The sequence below is a fragment of the Micromys minutus genome, assembly GCF_963924665.1.
Source record: "Micromys minutus genome assembly, chromosome: 23".
Taxonomy (NCBI): domain Eukaryota; kingdom Metazoa; phylum Chordata; class Mammalia; order Rodentia; family Muridae; genus Micromys; species Micromys minutus.
The window spans coordinates 17535003-17560779 of NC_137958.1; the positions used below are offsets into that span (position 1 = coordinate 17535003).

At 34.2% G+C, this 25777-nt stretch overlaps 1 protein-coding gene across 2 annotated transcripts in view; it reads right to left on the reverse strand.

The window, feature by feature from the left end:
- Nucleotides 1-664: 664 nt before the first annotated feature.
- HGF (hepatocyte growth factor) overlaps nucleotides 665-25777 on the reverse strand; it is a gene marked incomplete at both ends in the record, with an annotated part of 76431 nt that continues 51318 nt past the window's right edge. For both annotated transcript variants that reach the window (XM_080936407.1, XM_080936406.1), the window contains 10 exons: nucleotides 665-832; nucleotides 5082-5227; nucleotides 5345-5451; nucleotides 5954-6100; nucleotides 7034-7108; nucleotides 8801-8897; nucleotides 10951-10989; nucleotides 17264-17397; nucleotides 19584-19686; nucleotides 23707-23834. In XM_080936407.1, coding sequence (XP_080792533.1) covers nucleotides 665-832; nucleotides 5082-5227; nucleotides 5345-5451; nucleotides 5954-6100; nucleotides 7034-7108; nucleotides 8801-8897; nucleotides 10951-10989; nucleotides 17264-17397; nucleotides 19584-19686; nucleotides 23707-23834 — 1144 coding nt within the window. The remainder of the gene's footprint in view (nucleotides 833-5081; nucleotides 5228-5344; nucleotides 5452-5953; nucleotides 6101-7033; nucleotides 7109-8800; nucleotides 8898-10950; nucleotides 10990-17263; nucleotides 17398-19583; nucleotides 19687-23706; nucleotides 23835-25777) is intronic.

A 25777-nucleotide genomic window follows, 5' to 3' on the forward strand; every position in this document is an offset into this window, starting at 1 on the left:
TTGTACCTTTCCTGAATATTTCCACTGATCTTTCAAAACATTTAAATTTTAGAAGAAACAGAGATACATACACTCAAAATACTTAGAGATTATACTAGATAAATCATGGTTAAACAATAATATATGCTGCATGTGTTATGGGCATGTGCTTTTCTAAGTGGAAGTTTGTGTGCCAGTATTTGAAGGATACATGTTGTAAAAAAAAATGAATGAACTCTAACATATGGCATATGAAATGTAATATAATTTAATATAGAGTTACAATTTTAAAACAAAATGCATAAATTGTTTTGGTGGGGTTAAAATAATGTTTATCATCGTTAAGATATTACCCTGGAAAGCAGCATATACAGTGATTAACCTTTTTCTCTAAAACTTTTAGAATCTAGCAACTCTAGTTCTGTAACTTTTTAAAAATCCATTCAAGTATCTTCAGGAGATATGTTACTGCACTTGCAGGTACCTTAATTCACTTCAACATTAACAGAAGGACACTGACATACAATACAACGGAAAACACCCACATATATTAATGAGTATCTGAACACTCACAACACTCAAGTAGTGGTTCTAGGATTGTTTTAGGTGACATTTTAATCCTGAAGTCTTCGAAATCCTCATGTATCCATGGATGCTTCAAACACACTGGTCTCTTCTGTGGTTATTACAATTTGTATGTCAGAATTACTTTGTGTATCCATTTTGCATAATATGCGACTCGAACAAAAATGCCAGGACGATTTGGGATGGCACATCCACGACCAGGAACAATGACACCGAGAACCATTCTCATTTTGTGCTGTTCACAGATGAGTGGGCCACCGTAATCCCCCTAAGAAGAAAAGATAAAAATGCGACAAATTATTTTGGACATAAAAATAAGAAAATCATCAATAACATCCACTGTAGATTTGTTAACTAAAGGGTATAGTCATTTAATAATGTCAATATTATATCTATTTTTATGTCTATATTTGGTGCCTGTTCAATATTGACAGTTGAAATGGAGAGAATTATAAAATGCAATGAAAATCTACTTTTATTTACATAATTCAATGATTAAACATTATTAAACTTTCTCTTCATTTAAAACACCTTTCCTCCAACATATTATCTGAACAATTTAAACAAGAATTTAGTCATTGAACAACTAATGCTATATAATTTAAAAAATATTTTCTGAACATGAAATATTCTTCTGCTAAATATCCAGTTGATATTAGTCATTAATATAGTTATAACTTATGTTTTCTCTAAAGTGTACCTATGATTCCATGGCTATTTTATATGATAAAATATTATATAATTGGGTAAAGATATCCGACAAATGAATATAAATTAACTTGTACATATATATTGTATATATGCAAATATATAAAATTTGACTAAATTAATATGCATATATTTATACTACACTTCTTATCCATAACTGTTATAACTGTGCTGAACCACTTTTATATGCCATGCAGCCACTTTTTAATGAATATTTTATGTATTTACATTTCAAATGTTATCCCCTTTCCTGGTTCCCCCCTTTTCCTTCCTCCCTCTCCCTGATTCTATAAGGATGTTCTTCCTTGCACCCACACACTCCCAACTCACCACCCTGGCATTCCTCTAAAAGGGAAAAGCAAGCGTTCTTCTCCTATTGATACTAGACAATACTATCCTCTGCTACATATGAAGCTGGAGCCATGGGTCCCTCCTTGTGTACGTTTTGGTTGGTGGTTTATTCCTTGGGAGCTCAGGGGAGTCTGGTTGCTTGATATTGTTTTTCTTCATGTGGGGTTGCAAACCCCTTTAGTTCCTTCAGTCCTTTCTCTAAATCCTCCATTGGGCTCCCTGTACTCAGTACAATGGTTATCTGCTAGCATCCTCATCTGTATCAGTAGAGCTCTGGCAGAGCCTATCAGAAGACATCCATATCAGACTTCTATCAGTAAGCACTTCTTGGCATCAGCAATAGTGACAGGGTTTGGTGGATGCATATGGAATGGATCCCCAGAATCCTATATCTGATAGAGGGATAATATTTACTATATACAAAGAACTCAAGAAGTTAGACTGCAGAGAAACAAATAACCCTATGAAAAATGTGGTACAGAGCTAAATAAAGAATTCTCAACTTAGGAATACCAAATGGCCAAGAAGCACCTAAAGAAATGTTCAAGATCATTAGTCATCAGAAAAATGCAAATCAAAACAACCTTGAGATTCCACCTCACACCAATCAGAATGGCTAAAATAAAAAACTCAGGTGACAGAAGATTCTGTCAAGAATGTGGAGAAAGAGGAACACTCCTCTGTTGTTTGTGGGTTTGCAAGCTGGTACAACTGTTCTGGATATTTGTCTGGTAGTTTCTCAGAAAATTGGACATAGCATTACCTAAGGATCCAGCTATACCACTCCTGAGCATATACTCAAAAGATTCTCCAACATATAATAAGGACATATGCTCCACTATGTTCATAGCAGCCTTATTTATAATGTCCAGAAGCTAGAAAGAACCCCGATGTTCTTCAACAGAATGGATATAGAAAATGTGGTATATTTACATAATGGAGTACTACTCAGCTATTAAAAATGACTTCTTAAATTCTTAGGCAAATGGATGGAACTAGGAAATATTATTCTGAATTAGGTAAACCAGTCACAAAAGAACACACATGGTGTGCACTCATTGGTTAGTGGGCATTAGCTCAGAATACCCAATATATAATTCACAGACCTTATGAAGCTCAAGAAGAAAGAAGACCAAAATATGATACCTCAATTCTTCTTAGAAGGGGGAACAAAATACACACAGGAGGAAATGCAGGGGAAAGGAGTGGAGCAAAGACTGAAGGTAGGCCATACAGAGACTACTATACAGTGTCTTAAGAACTCATGCACAGGGCAGAGATTTTAATGTGTTGGTCAATAGTTAAGAAGACTCATAGGACTCAGGGTTGGTTCCTAGCACCCATAGAATGTGACATACAGTTGTGTATAACTTCTGTTACTGGAAACCTGTCTCCCTATTCTGGCTTCCATGAGCATCAAGCCTACATACTGTCTACAATATAGCATACAGTCTATAGTATATACACTTAAGTACTCATGCATACACACACACACACACACACACACACACACACACATACACACACACACACTCACATAGAACACAGTGGCTAGATTTGGACACCTTTACATAAAGAAAAATGTTCACAATTTTCTTCATTTTCCACTAAAAGTGATACAATTTAAAAATAAATTAAATGCTGTGAAAGTTACTTTTATACTGTATACAGAGTGAAGGAACCATTGATACTTTGGGTAGAAAAATTAAGGTAGACCTGAAGTCAAATGTTAAACAAAACAAAATTCCTTTATCTTAACATGTCTTTTACATACAAACTTCATCAGGTAATAAAATGGATGTCTAAATAATACACCAGTGACCCTTGTCAGGCATTTTTCACAGCTAATTCCTTTGGAGACTTTCTGTAGATGCTATGCTACTTTTACAATACTGAAATTTAGCACCATTCTATTCAAATATTCTTGAAGGTTGAAATAATCAAAGGAGAGATAGGAAAAATATTTAGGAAGGAGACATGAAGAAAGAGAGGGTCAGAGAGAATGCAAGGTCCATGTGAACATGTGTGTCTTCAGGATGATGGTTGTCCTCTGTAGAGGATATGAAAGTAGTAAGAAGCTAAGTCTGTTCCGTGCGTGTAGGTACTGTGAACAAGAGAGAAAAGAACAAATAATAGAAGGGGAATGGACAGAAATGAAGAAAAGACACATGGATAATTATAGAGAAGGATTGCTTCAAGTTCCCAAGTTATGAGTAATGAGACAGGAGTAGGTACATACATTTCCCACCAGAGAATCCTACAACTTTATCTGATTCCAAACTCCTGAGTTTTATTCACAAAACTCTTGGACTTAAAAGGTATCTTCTCTCCATATGAAATGTCTCTCCCATTATACCATAATAATGCACGCTGGATAGAAAGAACTCAACACCTTTTAACTTTATCATTTAAAGCAGCTGTCCAGACCTCAATAAACACATAATTTCAGGAATAAAATTCCAGAGGGAAAAATATATATGACATGCATACATTTCAGTGTGCTTATATTTTATATTAAGACATATATTATATATATTATTTTACATATTAACAACCATTTTACTATGACTAAGTTTACTACACAGAATATTCATGTATCTAACTATTATGAAGCTTAAAAAAGATACTTCTCACATTTGGAGTATATTCAAAATGATAGCCTAGCAGCTTGTCTATGTAAAACTAGAACGGGAATCCTGCCAAACTATAAGAGCAACTGCTTAACAAATAAAACAACCAAGCTATTAAAGTCACTAACCTTGACCACTGATTTTAAAACAAAAAGAACTTCTTGAGAAATATGTATACCATGTTTCTTCTACTGCCCATAGCATGTATTTCTCACTATTTTTAAACTTTATTTTAAAAAAATAGAGATACATGTACAGATTTTGAAAGCATTCTCAATATTAATAATAGAGTTTATATTGGAAAAGAGACTCACAAAGGTAGACACTTAGAAAAACACTAGAAGATTAATCCGAATACTTCTAGCCAGCATAGCTGCCTCTGAGACTTCTGGAGTTTGTATAGCATTCTTTTTAAAGACAAATAAAGGCCTTTAGTATTTTTGTATTGTTGTTGCTGTTTAGTTTTTTGTTTTGTTCGTTTGCTTGTTTGTTTGTTTTGTGAATGAAGCATGGACTGATTCACTAGAGCATTAAAGGAAGTAAACAAAACTTACAGAGGGCGATTTCTATACTTCTTTAGAGGAATAGGTTGGTATTCAAGTATTTTGATTTGACAAAGATAAACAGAAAACACACAAGAAAAAATGGCATTGGTTTTTCAGATATTTTTGTGTTACCTTTGTTTTTAAGACAGACTCTTGACAGTAACTTAAAATCCTCCTGCCTCAGCCTCCCAAGGTTTGAGTTTCTTGCAATGCTACACCTGCCTGTCTCCAATGATGTACTGTTTATTAAACCCCTAGTTGTGTTGATTTGTCTGGTTTTTACCTCACATGGTCCTGATCCAATCTTCTCAGCCCCAGCACATAATTCAGACTCATTCAATGTCACCTTGCCTTGGTGGTGCTGACTGCATTTCTCATTCCCCACAATATAAAGATGAGCTACTCGTAACAAACCATCCGAGTTGATCACTGGAACAGCCCAAAAACATACAGTTTAATGAGCATCAGTAAAGGCAAGAAGAGTAATAAGCAGAAAACGTCCATATGCTCGATAACTATAGACTCATGTCTGAAAAATCAGCTTACATCCAGTGTAGCCCCAGCCGTAAATACTGCAAGTGGTCTTTTCAGGGATCGTACAGCCATAACTAGGTAAATCAATTGTACTGACAAAGTTGTCCAGGACTGCAGGGCTGAAAAGACAAAATATAGTGTGAGCACTCTGTGGGGCGCAACTCTAAAGAAATATGTACATGCGTTGTGTGTGCAATATTACGACAGGGGAATCTTGAGTTTATACGTACATAAACGAGTATTTATTAATTTATTAATTTACCTAATTAATTTACAATAAGCTTTGCATACGTCATAGAGGAAAGAAACATTTACCAGAAATAGTTTTTGATAAACATTCACTATATAAAATTATTATCTTAATTTTTCTAAGAAGTAAAACAATTGCTTATTAAGCTTCAATTTTAAGGTTATAACAATATTGCACCAAATCTACTTACTGCATTTGAAAGTCATGTGATAACTTTCTAATATATGTTCACATATAGATATACATGGACACAGAAATACATATCCATAATCTATAACATAATAAATGCACATGCAAGAGAAAGAGAAAACCAGCTGAAAATATTTCAGTAAATCTAGTTTCCATTAAAATATAAAATCTGAGAAACTCACCGAGCAAGCTTCAGTAAAACCAAATCTGAGCCTTCAGGACCATAGACCAGCTGAGAAATGTTTAAGATCTGTTTGTGTTTTTCCTCGCCTCTCTCGTGGACATCATGAATTCCAAGCCAAGCTTCATAGTCTTTCAAGTCTTTGTTTCTAGATAGAAAAGTGGTATGCAGACTATAATTTATAATTATAGATCAGTATTCATTTACATTGTCACATTAACTTGTAAGAATAACGCCTGCATTTAAATTTTGATTCCAAGCCTAATAAAAACACAACACATTTGTTCAGAGAGATTTTTGAACACCACAAATGTACTGAGGCAGAGAAGGCTTTGAAGTTGCAGAAATTCTAAAAGACTCCTATGTTTATGAAATGTTTTATTATACTTGCTATAAAGTAAGATGTCGGTTTTTTTCATCCTGATATTCTTTAAATGAATTATAATTTGAGTGTACATTTAATTCGCTTTCAGCTTATATATTTGGTTTATTACTAAGACTGAAGATTTTTCACAAAACAAGAGATAAGAAGAGAAGCAAGAAGTATGCTCCAAGTACAGTATCCTTATTTTTGCTGATGCAATTTCCTTTGACATTATTCCCAAGTTGGTCCTAATGTTCTCTCTACATAGAAAATGAAATGCAGGGATTCAAAGAAGCCTGACAGACATCAGAAAGGTACAAGTGGAAAGTAAGGACATGATATATTTACATAATTCAAAGAAATCCTTTTCCCAAGTGAGACTAAGGTCACTTGTGATAAACAGATGAATAAACGTTAATCACCGAATTAGCACTAAATACGAAAATATTAGTGCAGCCAATGTTTATAACTAAATTTTAAAAGGAAAATTTGACAAGTCAGTCTCGACTGGATCGGAGACCCACATGGAGAAAACTGAATCCCACAAGTTGTCTTCTGACCTCAACACGCGCACACATATACACAGTACAATTTACTTTTAATTTAAATTAATGTAAATAGCTTCACTGATTTTAATTAAATTCTTGTAAAATAAATGCTTGATATCAAAATTAAAACAGAAGACACATCTAAATGTCAGAAACAAATATTGCTTACCTAGCTGGAAAACATTGCCTTGCAGTAAGAACCCAGCTTTCCTTTATCAGTGTCCCTCCACAGATGTGTTTATTTCTATAAAATGAGAAAAATAAAAATCAAGATCTTAGCAGAAAAACAAACAAAAGAAATATTGCCTGCCAATCAGTAAATATATATATATATATATATATATATATATATGTATGTATATATAATAGCTTCATCTATCAGAACTAAATGAATTGTCAAGTAAAATGACAATAATCAGGCCAATTAGAACAAGACACACAACAGTGTTTTGGTGGTATCTGGTGACTGTAGCATCAGTGATTGCTTTTATGGTGTGACTAAATTTTAGGCCATCAAGGTGACAAGAGAAAATATAGTCACTACATTTCCATTGTATTTGTATTTCTATCCACCTATAGTGCACGCTCACATGTGCAATAATTTACATGAATAAAAGTGTGCAAGTGTTTAAATATCAGCATTTGGTCATAACAATAATGCTATGTGATTCCATTAAAAAACTCGGATTAAACCATTCAGTGGTAGCAATTATGTTTAATCTTTACACCCTTTCATTTTTCCTCAACCACTGTTTAATAATTTGGGGTTTTGTTGTTTTGGGGCACTGGATATGCTAAAGGCCTTGTAGAAACTATTTTCTCCAGCGAACTCTTGATTCCTTTAGCTTTACCATTTAGCTTTGATGTGACAAAGTACAACTGGGTTTGAATAAATGGCCAAGTGTAAGGTCAGTCCTTTGGTTCTTCACCTATGAAAGTGAAATAACTTTGAGAATAAAGCACCTAGGAAAATGTAAAGTCGTGTTTTCGGAAGAATTAAAAACTGGGGAAATTTCCTTGCTGATTTTCAAAATCAGTAAAAATCGTTTCTTTTTAGCTGAAATGTGGAAAGACTACAGCTTTCACAATTTTCATTTCCAAGGAGAGCAGCTGCTCAGGCCGCAGAGGGCAATGCTAGAGACTCTCAGCTGAAGAGGCAGATATTTATGGCTTACCACACAGGAGGATGACAGTATATATTGAGTCTTAACTTCTATTCCCTTCAGTGTAGGTTTTGGAAAAATAACCAAACAGCTGTGGTTACTAAGTACTTGGATTAAAAATGCTCTGCAGACTAATATGCACAGGACATCAACAATGTAAGTGAGATACTTGATTTTTATGACATGGTTCTAAGCTTTTCTGTTATATAATTGGCAGATTGATTTTACATAGATGATATCAGTAATTCTTAAGAGTTCTCAGAAATAAACATATTAAAAATTCTGTATCCAAGCTAATTACAAGAATCAAAACTGCACAATTATTGTAATAGGTCATTGATTTCTACAATGAAACTGTAATATTACTATTTCTCATTTCACTAATGTTGGAAACTAAGAACAAATGGGCAAATTCTGTGATTATGTATAAACATCTTAGAAGACATATATTTAAAATATTCTAGATTTGATAATTAATATATGTACTATAGCTATCAAGGTAACATGAAGGTATAAATAGGTTTCTTCTGTCATTTTCTTCTAGTTTGTCAGACACGGTGTCACATGGAATCAGTATTAGTGGAAGCTTTGTTAAAACTTAACAAAGATATCATACTATTATACAATCCAATATATGCACTTTGGTAAGGACAGAAATCAGTCCCTGGTCCCAAGCTTAGTGTTTCATATGAAGAGTAATCTTGCAATCTTAAGCTGAAAATACATTTTTTCAAATATTCATAATATCATGATTTATGACCATTAATAATTACCTGTATTTCAAACTGACCATCCACCCTACTGTTGTTTGTGTTGGAATACCATTTACAACTCGCAGTTGTTTGGTTTTGGCACAGGATATTACAGGATCTAAAAAACAGGACCACATCAAACATTAGTCAAGACAGAGCTTTTAACTTTTATTAAGTCCAGTGATTGCTAGACAAATGTAACATGGCTCTGCCAGAGCCTTATTGATACAGATGAGGATGCTCTCAGCCAACCACTGAACTGATGAGCATGGGGACCCCAATGGAGGAGTTAGAGAAAGGACTTAAGGGGTTTGCAACCTCATAGGAAGAACAACAACATCAAGCAACCAAACCCCCTAGAGGTCCTAGGGACTGAACCACAAACCAAAGAGTATACATGGAGGGACCCATGGCTCCAGGTGCATATGGAACAGAGAAGGGCATTGTCTGGCACTAATAGGAGGAGAAGCTCTTGGTCCTGTGAAGGCTTAGTGTAGGGGCTTTAAAAGGCTTGTGTTTCCTTAGTGTAGGGGAATGTCAGGGTGCTGAGGTGGAAGTGAGTGGGAAGGAAGGGGATCATCCTCGTAGAAACAGAGGGAGGGGTCTAGGAGAGGGGGAGAACCTGGAAAGGGGATAACATTTGAAATGTAAATACATAAACAATCCAATAAAAGGTAGGAAAAAAGCAGAGCCTCTTGAAGAAAGTTCACAACTGTATATTAAGCCCAAGAGTCTTGCTATCCTCATCTTTGCTGTTGAGTGACACAGAAAACCTCATCACCCAAAAGCAGACAGGCTTGTAGTGATGGGGACAATGTGTTGCTCGCCAAGCACCAAGAACAAAGTCTTCGAATCTATCACTCGCGTGTTTACTTCACTGATCTCTGTACACACTGTAATTGCCCAGTGATTCTCACCCTTCCTGAGACACTTTAATGCCATGCCTCATGTTGTGCTGACCCTCAAGCACAGATTTCATTGCTATTTCATAACTGACAATTTGCTACTGTTATGATCATGATGTTAATATCTGATGTGCGGATATCTTTTATGCAGCCCCTGTGAAGGGGTGATTCAATCTGTGAAGGGATTATGAGCCACTGATTGATAAGCAAGGAAATAGCCAAAGTGAGAAAAGCACAAAGCTGCAATTGATTATCCCGAATTTGAGAGGTAAGAATTTTAAAATCCCTTCCTACCATTCTATCTATAAAATGTATATATTAATAGCATTATCAACATAAGACCATTATGTTCTAATGAGCTAATTCAGACTCTTTGGAATGGATGTTTTCTTTGACCCTGTGCTGGATTCTCTATCTAGGCTCTTGTACTTGGTCCATGGTCTAGATTAGATTTTCTCTTGCTTCCTCAGCCTGGGGCATAACAAATGTCTTAATTTTTTATAAACAACAAAATATTCGAATAACTCCTTTCACCTTAAGAAATATGTGAAAAACAAAAACAAATGTCCCCACCAGATTCTTATTATGAGGATTAGGCAAATATCTTAGATGTGATCATGTCTTGTGGAACAGACCACAGGGCTGGCGAAAAAACTTGAAGGCAGAAAAGAATATAGATGGTATGGAATGTCCAAAACCTGACCTCCGTATTTCCGTTGTGAGTATTCTTAAGTGTCTTGGAGGCCACATTGCATACGGTCCTTCTAAAACTAGAAGAATGTAAGTATAATTTCAAAGTGATATGAAGTTTTGTTTAACTATTTCACGTCTACAATCAGGAAATTATATGTTTTGAAATAAAGGCAAGTAGAGGCCAGAGTAGTGGTTCAGCAGTCAGTGCTGCTCTTACAAAGGACCTGAGTTCATGCCACAACACCTGTATCAGGTAGCTCACTGTAAGCTCCTGGAGATTTGACACCCATCTTCTGATCTCCTCAGGCAACTATATCAATGTGCACATCCCTCTTACACAAACACACACACACACACACACACACACACACAAACACACACACACACACAAACACACACACACACACACAAACACACACACACACACACACATTTTTATTATAGTGTTAAATATTTTTTATAAAACCAGAGATTTATTTGTAACTTTTTCCTCTTTTATTCTATGAAGGCAATATGAAATCACGTGTGACACATAGAAAGCCAATTATACTTTATATTTTGAATACTACTCACGGTCTAAATTGACAATTGTAGGTGTAGTGTCTCCTTCACCTGTAGAAACAAATATTATGATAAATAATATAATTCATGTGTATATATTCATCTATATAAAACCAAACCATGACACTAAAATCTAACTACTCATGATAATTTACTGAAATTGTTGACATTTTATCTATTTCAAAATGAATAATTTATAACATTATTGCTCTAAAGATAAATTATAAATGGAATATAACTTTTCTAAGTAATTCTGCTCTTTTCCTATTTAAAACTGTCAGTATCTTCTTGGTATTAACTAATGTTGGCAATGTCTTTTTTTGTTATTTTGTACGCTATATGTGACTGTGGCTTTATGGCTTTTGACAGACTGAATTCTACACAGTATTAGAAGATTACCTCTTTCTGCAAGATATCCGGTGCTATACACCATAGATGTTTCATATACTAGCATTCATGTTATTATTGTTTGAGTAAAGACTCCATGTAGACTGCTTTATTTTCACTGCAATCTGAACTATTTGTTTTTTTTCTAAAAGCTATTTTATTTATATTTGAGTGAAGATAATTGAGAATACAGATGCTTTCTAAACCTATGCAAGAATCTGGAAAATAGAAATTAATGTCATCTCTGTTGAAACGGGGTAAATAATTATTTTTGTTGATAGAATATGCCAGACATTAGCTTTTCCAGATGTTTGGGGGGGAAAAACCCTCTACCTGAACTCCCATGACTTATTGCTTTTCCATGAACTTTCTACTGGAGTTTAATTGCTGCATAAAGAAAAGCTTAAAAGATGCTAGGATTTTGGAAGTACTTGAACAGTAATGAATGAGACGCAGGACATTTCCTGAAGCTTTATGTCTTAACTCTTCAGAATTGATGGCATAGAGTTCAGCCAGGCTCAGTTTAGACCCAGCTGGCCGTTAATCCCTGGAAATGCCCTGAGCTCAGATAATCCAGCAACAAAACAATAATGACACATAGACACCTTTGGAATGCAAATGTGATTGTTATTTATGAGAGTACTTGAGAGAATTAATGCATGCAAAGGGGTTTTGATTCATGTTCGCTTCCAGGTTGAGATATTATATAGGTGGATAAAGATACAGACAAACATAAATTCCATCATTTTCCTTTACTTTATTTGGATGGTATTCCCTTAGGGTCCTCTGAGGACTAGGTTTTCGGTTTATAGCACAAAGATGGACTGAGGCAATGTGTAGCCTCAAACTCGGCAAAGATATTCATTGGTCTACTCAAGTTTATTACTTGAATGTTTGAGTAATTTGATACTCATCTCTTACATTTTTCACAACAAAGATTAAGATGTGTATTCTACAATATATTCCACATTAAACATGATCAGTTCCCACCTCTGGTTATTTCAATGGTTATGTCTTTATTTGGTCTGAAACACTTAAAGAAATTTTATATCAGAAGTTTTAATAACTAATGGTTTAGTAATAATTAACAGTTATCATAATTCTTCTAGTTCAGTAATTTCAAAGTTCAAAATAAGCTGACATGTCAGGTACAACCAGCTTCTGAAATTGTAGTTTCCTGGGTTTGTTAGAATATTGTCTCCCTATACAACAACAGCTACTCATTGCTTTCTTTGCTTTCCTTCCTCAAACCACTCCACTACTTACATTTGACAAATGAACAAGGAAAATTAGAGTGGCTGACCGGGTGGTACCCAAGGATGGCTTCACCTTCTCTGAAGGACAAGAGTGAGAGTAAAGAGAGAGATTTGTAAGGGTGGACTATGAGAAAAGGAGGGAAGAGAACCCAAGCTCAGGATATAATGTGAATAAATATATTTATTAATTAAAGAGAAAAGATAATTTTTGTGTCTATGATTCAATTTAAATATGAAGGAAAACAGTCTGCAATTTTTGTCAATTATAAATTTACTTACAAAAGGTTTGAAATATTGTGTGAGTGTGTGTGTGTGTGTGTGTGTGTGTGTGTGTGTGTGTTTGTGTTTGTGTGTGTCTGTGTCTGTGTCTGTCTGAAAAGCCTTAGACTCTAGTGTTTGGGTTCTTACTGAAAACATGAATAAGCCTCATTTATTATAGTCCAAATTTCAGCTGAAATCCAAACTATTACGAATATAGCTTATGTCTCCAACCAAACATCTATTTCCCAGCATTATTTTATATATTAATATTAATGTATATGCATAGCATGGTTATAGTGCTTCATGACTGTTTATTTCCTCCATACTGCAAATCACTTAAGATTAAGAAACAATAGGTAAATAATTTTGCATAAGTCGCATATCATATAAGCATTTGTATATAATAGGAGCTCTTAACAGCAGCTCAATAAACATTAATAATAATAAATAAATAAAGGCCATTTTGTACGTATAAGCTTCTATTCACAATAGCTAAGCAAAAATATAGCTCTCGTGATAGAATTTTGCAAATACAGAATACAAGACATAAATACAGTAAGTAGCTTGGCTTCTACACTTACAGAGCTATGGAACCGTTTTTTCATACTTATTTGAGTTGAAATCAACTACTCCACTCTCAATGGTTACTGTTTACTCACGATACATTAAGACATGTGTGTGTGTGTGTGTGTGTGTGTGTGTGTGTGTGTGTGTCTGTGTCTGTGTCTGTGTGTACATAAGCATAGAAAAATACATAGCCATTTCTTCATTGTTTTCTATTTGATAAACTCCACACCACAATATATGGTAGATAATATTTGGTAATTTTAAAAAACACAAATCTTAATATGTTTTGTGAGAAAAAAAATATATAGTGAAAAAATGATGAATATTGTAACTGAGGTTAAATAAATAACAAGAACTCAAATCTTCTAAAGATAAATTGTATTAGCCTTTCACCAGGGAGAAACTGTAAATAAATCCTGGCTATAAATATCAGTTGGAAAAATGGCAGTGTGAAAATATTTATTGCAATCAATGTTTAGTTTACATTGAAATAAAAATGAGTTATTGGTAACAGTACTTAATCAAACACTAGCAACACACTGACAACTTTCAACAACATCTTGATGACTTTAGTTTGCACGAGTCAGTTCAATATCTGTGTTTTAAGACTTGAAAAATCATGATTTCTGCCTATCTTAAGTTTATAAGTCAAGCCACAAGTGCTTAATTCCTCTGATCTATAAATTTGTTCAAAATTGAACTAGATTTAACATGGAAATCACCATAATCTATTTTAAAGAACATATATTTCTTCTTTATTTTTCCATGGCTGTATACTCTTTAAGCCTTTGTTATTTTTAATCATAGAATGTTACAGAATGATACAAGGAAGGAATATGAAAGTGTAGAGAAAGGAAAGATGAGACAGATGTTAGTCAACAATGATGGTACAGCATGGAAGCCTTGGCTAGGAGCCCAGAGCTACAAAAGATTAACAATTTCTTAGATATTAATTTAAAAATACTTTTTTCTCCTAACTTCTGCTGAGGTAGATTTGTTCAGTTTTGCTGTTGAAGCATGGAAGCTATCTTATCTGGGAGAGCTTTTTAGGGTATGAAATCAATAATCAGGAAAAGTGAAAATTATTAGAAAAGATCATCAAATTGGAAAGACTATATATAACCAGAGGGCATAAAATGTAATAACAAAAGTATAACTTTGTGGCAAATATGAGGTATTTATTGATTATTATAACTAATTTTCCTATATACTAAAACAAGATTGCATTTCTAGTTAAGAGGAGAAAAATCATCTCTCATTTTTGGATATTTTATTTATTTACATTTCAAATGCTATCCCCTTCCCCAGTTTTCCCTACACAAACCCTCTATCCCCTCCCTCTCCCTGTTTCTTTTAGGATGCTCTCCTACCCACCCTCTCACTTCCAGCTCATCACACTGGCATTCCCCTACACTGGTGCATCGAGCCTTCATAGGACCCTGGGTTTTCCCCTTTCATTGATGCCAGAAAAGGTCATCCTTTGCTAAATATGCAGCTGGAGCCATGGGTCCCTCCATGTGTACTCTTTGGTTATTTGTGGTTTAGTTTCTGGGGGACCTGGAGAGTCTGGTTGGTTAATATTGTTGTTCTTCCTATGGTGTTGCAAACCCCTTCAGCCTCTTCAGTCCTTTCCTTAACTCCTCCATAAGGATCTTGGTGCTCACTCAATCCAATGGTTGGCTGAGAGCATCTGCCTCAGGCTCAGCAGAGCCTCTCAGGAGACAGCTACATCAGGCTCCTTTCAGCAAGCTCTTCTTGGCTTCTCTTTAACTCAACATGAAGTTTTGCAAAAATTAAAGCTGGATTTACATTTTTTTAAAAGTGGCATTATGTTTTCAATACAACATTTTAAAAATTAATTTAGTGTGTGTGTGTGTGTGCGTGTGTGTGTGTGTGTGTGTGTGTGTGTGTGTGTGTGTGTCATTGTGCACATACTATAAACATGTAAATATAAGAGTTGGTTTAAGAGATGATTCTTTTCTCCTGTTATGAGATCTGGAGATTAAACTCAGGTCATTGAGTTTGCTCAAAAGAGGGTCTACTACTTATCCGACTTATGGCCCAGAAATATTCTTAATGGGAAGATTTTTGCAGATATTCCTAAAATACGTATTTCTGAATTGTTCAACAACTGAACTATTTTTAAATAGGGTTTTTATTGATATTTAAAAAGCACACACTCTTACAATAAATTTTGTTTTATGACTTTTTTAACTCAGTATATTTAATTCAACTGTGTGTGTTTCTGTGGATAGTTCTGGTGCCTGAAATGGAGAGAGACAGCAGCCCCCCATGGAACTGGATTTACAGGTAATCCTGAGTCATCCACTGTGATGCTGGTCCTCTCCAAAAGCAGTTTGTGTTTGCAAACACAGAACCATCTCTCCTGCCCTCAAAGTGACCTTTAAGGGTGATGTAGAAGCCCGGTTACTATGAACACAGCTACTGAAAGATTAGAAAAATGTTTTTTTACCACCTATTTTCTGATCTGGGTTTTCACTCGATGATGAATGCATATCTGTTTCAATGCATGTGTGTGTGTTTGTGTGTGTATGTATGTATGTATGTGCATGTATATGTATGCATATATATATATATGTGTGTGTGTATGTATATGAAGTATGCATATATATATGTATAGATATAAGTATATGTGTATGTGTATTTATATGTGTATATATGTAGGTATTTAATTAGTGAGGATCTCCTTTCTGCTTGTGAGACATTGTTTCTGATCATTAGGACTGGTAGGGAAAATGTTGCTTCTGGCCATCTAGCAGGTAGCAGCAAGGAAACCAAGTGTCCTATGGTCTGCAGATCAGCTTCCCCAAAAGTGTTATAGTGCAAACACATATGCTTTCTTATTCCTATTGATACATTTGACAAACCTGACTTGTAGACAGCATTGCTCACAACACAAAGAAGTACAGCACTGAAAGACACTATTGTCTATATGTTTCCCAATACTGAGGACTGATAATCATTTTTATTATTTGCCAGTTGATATTTAAAAATTCTTTCTCTTGATCTTTCAGTCTTCTTTCTTGTTAGTTTAATATCTTTGCATTTGTTTGTTAACTGTAGTCATTCTAAAAGTTTGATTTTTATCATTTCCTCCTGAATTCTCACATTTTATGAATTCATGTATTTCATTAAATATAAAATATGAAGCACACTTTTAATGAAATATATTCCATACTTAGCACCTTTGACTATTACATTAATATTTTTAAAGAATTTTATCTTGTTAACTTTAATATTAAAGTTTAATACTCATAATAAAATGTATTTTACAAAATAGAGTTAAACCTCCATGCATTTTGGTATTTTGTTAAACATGATTCCAGGTCTTTTTGCAAACTTTGCAAAATTAGAAAGTTCACCACAAGCTTTGCTGTAGTCCAAGGATGAACAGGGAATGATCGTGCTGTGGTGAGTCTTTTATCTAGCACCATGATAGTTTACTACTTAATTTTGAGCAGAAAGATTTTTCAGAGTAAGAAAACTTATACTAAGCTCAATTGCTTCTTCTTTAGAAAAGAAATGGTAGAAAAGAGGGCCAAGGAAAAATGAGAAGGGGAAGTAAGAAAAGGGGAGGGAAGGGGACAGGTAAAAGGGGGAAGAAAAGGGTAGAAAGGGAAGGAGAGGGGGAAGAGTAGAAAAGGGAGGGGAGAGGAAGAGAATAGACAGAGGAGGCAGAATGTGGACTGCATGGATTGCTCTCTGGCAAACAGCAATTTTGGAATCAATTGCAGAGTCCTACATCACTGTGACCTCTGATTAAATGACTGTTTTAGTGGAGATATAGTACATTTGAAATAGCCCAACTGAACACGAACATGACATGTACTTACAACGGGAAATTGGGCAATAATCCCAAGGAATAAGAGGATTCCCTGTGTAGCACCAAGGTCCATGGGCATCATCATCAGGATTCCGGCAGTAATTCTTATTTAGCTTGCTAGCATCTGGCTCCCAGAAGATATGACTATAAAAACAAGTTAAACATTGGGAAGTGCCTCTTCCAGCCAAGAGAAACAAAATGTCACAAGTAGATGTAATCTTAACACACCTCTTTTATTACACATCCAACACAACCTTTGGTTGCTATTCTCATAGTTTGGAAGCACAACTTCAGTTAAGAAGTTTAGGGACTATAAAATAAGACTCCATAAATACTATATTTATTATGAGGTTTTCTACACAATGGATTCTATACAATATTTATAGTGCAAAATAAAAATTATGCATAAGATAAACGAACACTCCATAAAACCTCAGTGTATCAAATTTGAAGATTAAATTATAAAATATAAAATATAAACTACTATAAATTTTTTTATCTTTCAAATATATAAGAAGAGTCATATGGACCATAACTGTCATGATAAATGAAAAAGTTATAAATAAATTGCTAATTAAATTCTAAATTTTTTTGATTTAATATTGGCAAAATAGTTTTTGACAGGTGAGTAACAAATTGCACATAAGTCCCAACTTACAGATTAACCTTCACTTCAAAAGAAAAAATTGTTATTCCATAAGCTTATGACCATTCTTGTCACATCTTTGGTTACATTTGTCTCCAGAATATGAACTAAGCCAAGTTCTACATTCAGTGACTTGATTCTGATCAAGTCACTATAAAGTATACATGAATGTTTTGTGTCAGTAATTAATACTATTTTTATTATAACTAAATATTTAAAATATAACTGGACAGAGCTTGCACATGGAAACCTGGACCACCTTTACAATTGTAGGTTTACTTTCCAAACTAAGCAAAACATCAGTGTGTTTTCCACATGCTTGGTTTGGCTATGATTGACACACACCTCAGTGGATCTTATAGGAGAAGACTGAAGACAATGCTATATGTATTATACTTGAGGAAACAAAGAACACAAGAGAAGATTAATTATTGTAAGTCACATGACTTGTGAATAGTAGAGGTGGCATTGGAACCAATGGCTGCTTTCAAAGTCTACTACCTTTGTCTACATGGTCCTAGAGTAAATGCTTCTTAAGCCAAATGATGCTGTACAACTTAGTAATTCACTAATTTCCTCCGTAATGTCTTCATGTGACCTTTAATTGTTCCTCCAAAAATAAAGCTAGGGCTGCTTAACTGAAGGTGGTTAGTAACTGAAGGTGGTGGTGAGAGTACTGGCACACCTGTACTCTCAGAACTTTCAAAATTGAGTTGTCAGTGATCATTAGCTAAAGGCCAGCTTGGATTACACACTGACATCCTGTCTACAAACATAACATTATTCCATTCCTATTCGTTTGTGAGTTCAATTAATTCAAAAACTATCGGCCGCCTTTACATGCAACCTGAAGTGATCCAACTTCTCAGAACCCGTGATTTCTCATTCACAATAGAGATATCCTCCATATAACAATATTGTGATAAAAAGCTGTGTGGCAGGAATCTACATAAAGAATACTAACTTAACTTTTCTGTGGTTCTAGTGTGTATATATGCTAGTGTTCACCACCAATCTGTTTTAAGTAGAAATTATGTGTTAGTCTTCATTTATGTTTTTACAGAGGCTGATACCATTTGTAGTAACTATGTGATCTTACATTCCTTGAGAACATTTCTACCATAAATATGTATATTTCAAGTGTATAAATATTTTAAGTTACAAGTATATTTCCATAATGACTTTAAATTTTTATACATTATAGCTACTAGAGTGATTGTGTTTCCATAAAATTTAAGGATATTTAATATAAATATGCATATAAAAAGATCACTTACTGATTCATTTAACAAACTGTTCTTAGTCTCACTTTAATTAACATTATCACCCTTGACCTGGCCACTACACTGTTGAATTACATAAAGCTTTTGTCAGTGAGAATAAATTCTCAATAAAATTTGAGATCAAACTACATGTCTGTATTTCTCTGTTTCCCACAGCACCTACTATGCTTCAGATCTAATATTAAGTGTTTCAAGTACTCAACATACATGTACTGGGTAGATCACATACATAAAAAAAGTAAAGCTAAAGAGAAATCTGATTTGAGTTATACAGACAGGATCAATCTATTATTTCTATTGGCTCCCTCTGTTAAAGAATAGAAGAAAATACCTGTGTATATTTGAATATACACAGTAGCACTATCATAACGCTATAGGTAGAAAGAAAGAAATGTATGTACCGGTGTAAGTCCTCCATATTCTTGTCCCACATGGAACATGTAAGTCCAGACCTTGTTTTGGATAAATTGCCCATGTAATTTTTCCCATTGCCACGGTAACAATCTAGGATTAAGATACACAAGACTCACTACAATTGTAAATAATAAAACATAAATATTTTGTAAGCATGTGAAAACAGCAAGATCAACATAATAATGAAAACACAAATTAAGATCATTGTGAATTAATGAGAAATAGCTCAGATTACGGCCTCTATTCTCAGTCCACTTTCGATTCCAATTACAAATGTTTATATAACACCCCTCACAATAAAATCATAATCAAGCAGGCTATTCTTTGGGACAACAAGGAAATAAAAAGGCTTAAAGTAATCTTTGTAGTTCCCAGAATTGTTTTTGAAACTTTTCACTCTACAGAAAATGTACAAGAATAGTAAGATAAAGCCTATGCCTGTCAGTTACTTGTGTTTAGATTTGGGGGGCGGGGGGTGATGGTGACGTGCTGAGTCACTTAAGACAGCTGTTGTAAAAATGTTCTTTCCTTTCATTTGGTCGGATTATTTTCTCATTTATGAGGTCAAGTTAAAGATGCTTGGCAGAAATACTGGACAGGTATGAAGTTGTCCTCTGCAGAGTTTGAAAGCTTTGGGACATGGAGTCAATTTGGTGAATCACAGCTGATGCATCTGGTCCATCAGTTATGCAATGGAAGTGAAGAGCTTCTCTTGGTATGTAGCAATAACAACATATCCTAATTCTGCCAGGGTTTGAACATGAGTAACTATCCTATTTCTAAACAAATTTCACAAAATGATGAGTCATGTATTGATGGGTTTTGTGAGTCAGTTATTACTGTATTGCACATGGAATACTCATTGTTCTACTTCTAGTTTTCTGTGTAAATCTTCCACATGGGAATTAATTGTAGAATTGGCAGTATACATAGAGACCTTTAGATTCTATTTCTATTCAAATGAACCTATACATTTGTATATGTGTTTATACACCAATATGAAATACATATATACATATATGAAGTATATTTCACTCCTCATTTCTCTTGATGTTCAAAATGCTCAAATAAGTAACATAAGCCCCTTTAAATTGCCCCTTTTCTATTTTGTCAGAGCTCACTTCACTGATTCATAATGTACACCAGCTCTGATTCTGCACATACTACATATTGTATGCTACATGTACATTTCCACCCGCATGTCACTGCAATGCTGACAACTACTAGAAATACCTGTACTCAGATGTGCTGTGAACTCATGCTGTGAGTGCCATTGCTTTCACTGTACTTAACAAGTGTCTCTGTTCTTATGAAAAGGTAGCAGTTTAATGACAGAGAAGAAGGTATAAAGAATGTTTCCATCTCCATCACTCAGCACATAAGTACAAATCAGATTCTTTGGAGTTAAAGGGTTAATTTTTTCATTATCCTTTGAGTTACTAACTTGAGTTTCATAAGATAGGTAAAAGAATCTTTTCTCGAGATTAAAATAGCATTAGTAAAATTTTCCAAAACAGCCTTAAACTACATCTACCTTTTATCAATTATTTAAGTGAAGGTATTTTCAACACTGAATGCTATAAAACAAAAATATCAAACCAACTCTGAGAAGCATTGGTTTCGTTCTGTGTTTTGCAATATCAGATATTCAGGCAAGATTTTATTTTTGTTAAAATAATCATTCATCTCATTAGTATGTAAAATTCATTTAATATTTAAAAAGTATCAAACATATATACCCAAAATATTTTGCAATAATTTTTATGATATATTAGCTATAAAGGCTTGATTTATAAATGCTTGATTCTATATTTCTATATACCCAAGATTGTGTAAAATTTTTTCAGATGAAAAGTGGTGTGGTTCTTGATCTCACTGGGATGAAGGAATAGAATTTTAATTAAAAATTAACTACTGTAACCATATTTCCAAAGTTTGTGTTTAGGACAGGTAAATGGGTATGTTTGTATATAGACTTATTTACATGTTTGTGCTTAGAGAAAAAGAGAAAGAGATTTATAATATTTAATTAGCCTATAATATATATTTATAATATTTATAGTAGATAGACTTATAATAGGTAGGTAGATATAAAAGACAGAAATAGATAGATAGATAGATAGATAGATAGATAGATAGATAGATAGATAGATAGATAGATAGATGGATGGATGGATGGATGGATGGATGGATGGATGGATGGATGGATGGATGGATAGTAGATGGGTGGGTGAATGGATAAGAAGATTGATAGGTATGGCTTCAGATTGGCATAGTATATTTATCATAAAAGTGAGAAAATTTCAAGGCTGGATATTAAATTGGCTGGCAGTACTTTCTAAATAGTGGCTCTGTGCTTTCTACATCGAGTATTCCTCAAAGAGTATAGGAGACTCTTGCATGTATCAGGTAAATTTACTGTTATCCTATCTGTTTGAAATTAATTGAATAGTGAAAAGATAGGAAAATGTACAGGTTATTATAAAAGTTTAAATGACTCTTGTATGATCTGTTCAATAATTTGAGCACCTTACTTTGTTCATTAATGTAAATTTTTGGTCTTCAGTTAGATATATACATTAGATAAGCAATACCATCTACTTAAATACCAAATAAAATATTTATATATCCTCTTCCATGGTTCTGTTGTAGGTGATCCTGTATGTATAGAAACAACTCAGTACAAACCAGAAGTTATAAAAACAGCTGAGTTCATTTTTTTTGTACCAGTTTCAGCAACTGCCCTAGTGAATGAGACAGGCATGGAGAATACTTAGATACTAACAAATGTCCCTTAATTGTTGGTTTTAATGTTATTTTTAGCTGACCTTTAAATCGCACACACAGTGAAATTGACTGAAAAAAACTTTTTCCTGATTCATCCTACAAGTCTGTTTTCAGAGCTTCTCCATAGCATTGGCACTGGAGAACACGTTAAAGGGCAGAAGCATGTGTAGGCCAATGAGCCTAAGAAATGGAACATTAAGGCAGAAAATGGACGTTTTTGAAAACTGGTCATCAGTTTTTAAGTTTAGATGAACCAGAATACGATCATTAAACTATGATTGTCAATTTATTGCACATCAATATGTGTTCAGGGTGCAACTGATTAATGATTTCCACAGACTGAACTCAATCTGTCTCCTCCTGCTCCCTGAATCAGCTGTCTTTATATTTCCAAGTCAGTTGCATTTTCCCTTAACCCTGCTCCGAAGGTTAGGGAAACACTACCACCCAGATCCCAGTAACTTTCTTTTTCAGGATCTGCAGAAATGGCTTTTTTGGCCCACTTATATGTAATCCTCACTGAGATTTCTATTTCCTTGAGGCCACCAGTATGAAGAAGCTGAAGTTCACATCAGATCACATACTTTCCCAATTTCATCAACCCTGAGAGCTCCTATAAGGCCAACACAAATTAGCCCTAATGTCTTTATAACCTTCTTTGCTGCCCTTCTTGCTCATCTGGTAACAGCGAGAATGACAGAATTAGTTTTCTGTTCAAATGTGTATGTATTCCCTTGTCTCCTATGTGCATTTATTGTTTGCCAGGATGCTTTATACATGTAAAGGTGGAGGACACAGCTCTCTGCCCTCCTGGATTTTCTTAAATCACCCTACACTATACACAGATGAACCTCCCTAATCATGGAAACACAAGAGAATGACATGTTTTGTCTGTCATTTGCAGCTCATTTTCTCTCTGGTAGGTAGCCACACACTTAGATTAGTCCACTATCATTTACATCTTACAGATTTCTATCTACAAAAAGTAGAAATACCTTGGCTATTAAAGACTAGGTTCACAAAAAAAAAAAAAAAAACTGGAAGAAAGTAGTTCTCTGGTGGTGGGCATTTAGTTTTGTGTACTGGTACCGATTTTATATAGCCAGTCCTTAGAACTATGCCCTCCCTTGAATAATGGTAAATTAGCTACATGATTAAATACATATTGAGTATACTTTCAAATGAATGAATACACAAAATATACCATTCCAACTTAGTGATCTTCCTTGGAAGTCTAAAGACCAGTTAAACAAGAAATAGAATGTGTCCTCCTCCCTCCTTTACCCTGGATTTAATCATGCCCATACTACAAACTGTCCTTACCTTGTCCACTTGACATGTCACACTTGGGAATTTGAGAGCAGTAGCCAACTCGGACGTTTGGATCAGTGGTAAAACACCATGGTGATTCAGCCCCATCTGGATTGCGGCAATAATTTTCTCGAAGGTCCCTATTGAGAGGAAGCATGTTAAGGTAAATCGCCTGGTGAAGTTAGCACCACTACATTTCTACTATCCCAGATGTATGAATGGTTTGGACTAGAACAGTGATAATAACTTGGGACTCTGTATATACCAAACACACTCTGTGGGGTAGTAAAATAAACACTGTCTCCTGAACCTGAGTTTTCCAGGTTCACTGGTGCCTGAGGGACCACAGAGGCAGCAGCTCTCATTTCTCCTCACTCACTCTCAAAGTTTGACTCCCACTATATATTATATATATATATATATATATATATAAAATAGGGAAAATTATAATTCCCTTTGAAGAAGAAAACTTACTAATATCCACTTTTGTTACTTAAAATGGAGTTTGAAACTATCCAAACATTCAGATAAATGTCCTTTTCTTCCTTGATTCATGTACTTCTTTGATACATGTAGTTTGGTGTATATATTTCTTCTAATCAAAACATTTTCTCTGTAGTCACTTATTATCTTAAGAATTATTAAACAATGACTTAATTATAATACACATGACTAACAGTAGAGGAAGTTGTCAGTGTAGGCCATATATATGTTTGATCAGTGGTTTAATTAGCAATGTAGAGTTCCCTAGTCTAAGATGTCTATTAAAGTTCTTTATACCCACTTTACTGGTATATTTATCTACTTACTGTGGTGCTAAAAATCAAAACAAGATGTTCTCAGTTACTCCACAAATGTTCCATCACTAAGCTCTCTCACCAGCCACATTATTATTTCTTGTGATATTAAAATGTGGAAACATGCATGCGTGCATAATCATCCAGAAAGAATAGTAATTATGCCAGTACAATTAAGAGCCTTTCAATTTCATTAATGTCCAAATGGAAGACAAGAAACAGGAAAGTTCTGAGGCATAAGCTTACATTTAGCTAGAAAATCAATAAGTAATAATCTATCTTCTCAGACTAGATTTTGGCACAAACTGTTAAAAAAGTATCTGTGAAAATATGACCAATGGTTAGTCATAATGTGGGAAAAGTCACATAACAACCCATATCCAAACCCCTACACTTATCAAACTCATCCCTGAAAAACATAAATTTTTATATCCTTTAAAATATTATAAAATTATATTTAAACTGTTATGCTTATATAAGGTATATATAATATTTTTCATATAATTCAAAAAGCTTACAATGTTAAATACATAATTGCTCTGTTATTTTATTTGTCCTTTCATTTGAAAGCAAAGTAATTAAGACAATCTGAAACTCCCAAAGTCTTCATGGCCTGGCTTCAGAATCAATCCCTAAAATTCCCAGATTAGCTTAGAACAGACAGGAACAGATATGGAGAATTGCCCCAATTGCCCCCATTTTCTTAGTTGAGGAGTTGTTTATAACTTCTGAAGGGAATTTATTACTACATCATGTGTGTATGTTTGTCATAAATTGCATTGCTCAGTTACAGTATTGTATTTATGAGGGAAAAATTGGTTTAATAGAAGAAGAAACATCCAACCACAACTCCTGTTTCTGCTAGATTGGAAAGAAAAAAAAATAGAAAACCAATGTTCTGAGCAAAGTATTGTGTCACATTTTTATAGTATTACAGCATCCCAGACTTAGGAGAGAAATTTATATCAGGACACTTTAGACAACTGAGTTGATTAAGAAAGAAGGTCTTAAATTCCAGTAAGATATAGAATTTAATGTTCAGTGTTTTATTTTCAAGTAAGCAGTTTGCAAATAAATTCTTATGATCACTTTTTTCTTCCTAGATAAACATTAACTTCGTATTTTCATATGCTCAGTTTTGCTTAACAGTATTTTTATTTATATTATGCATTTACTTATTTTAACATTTTGAATTAAAATATAATTGCATCATTTTTATTCATTCTCCTTCCTCCAGCCCATCTTATGTCCTGCCCCTCCATGCCCTCCCTTGTCACTACCGAATT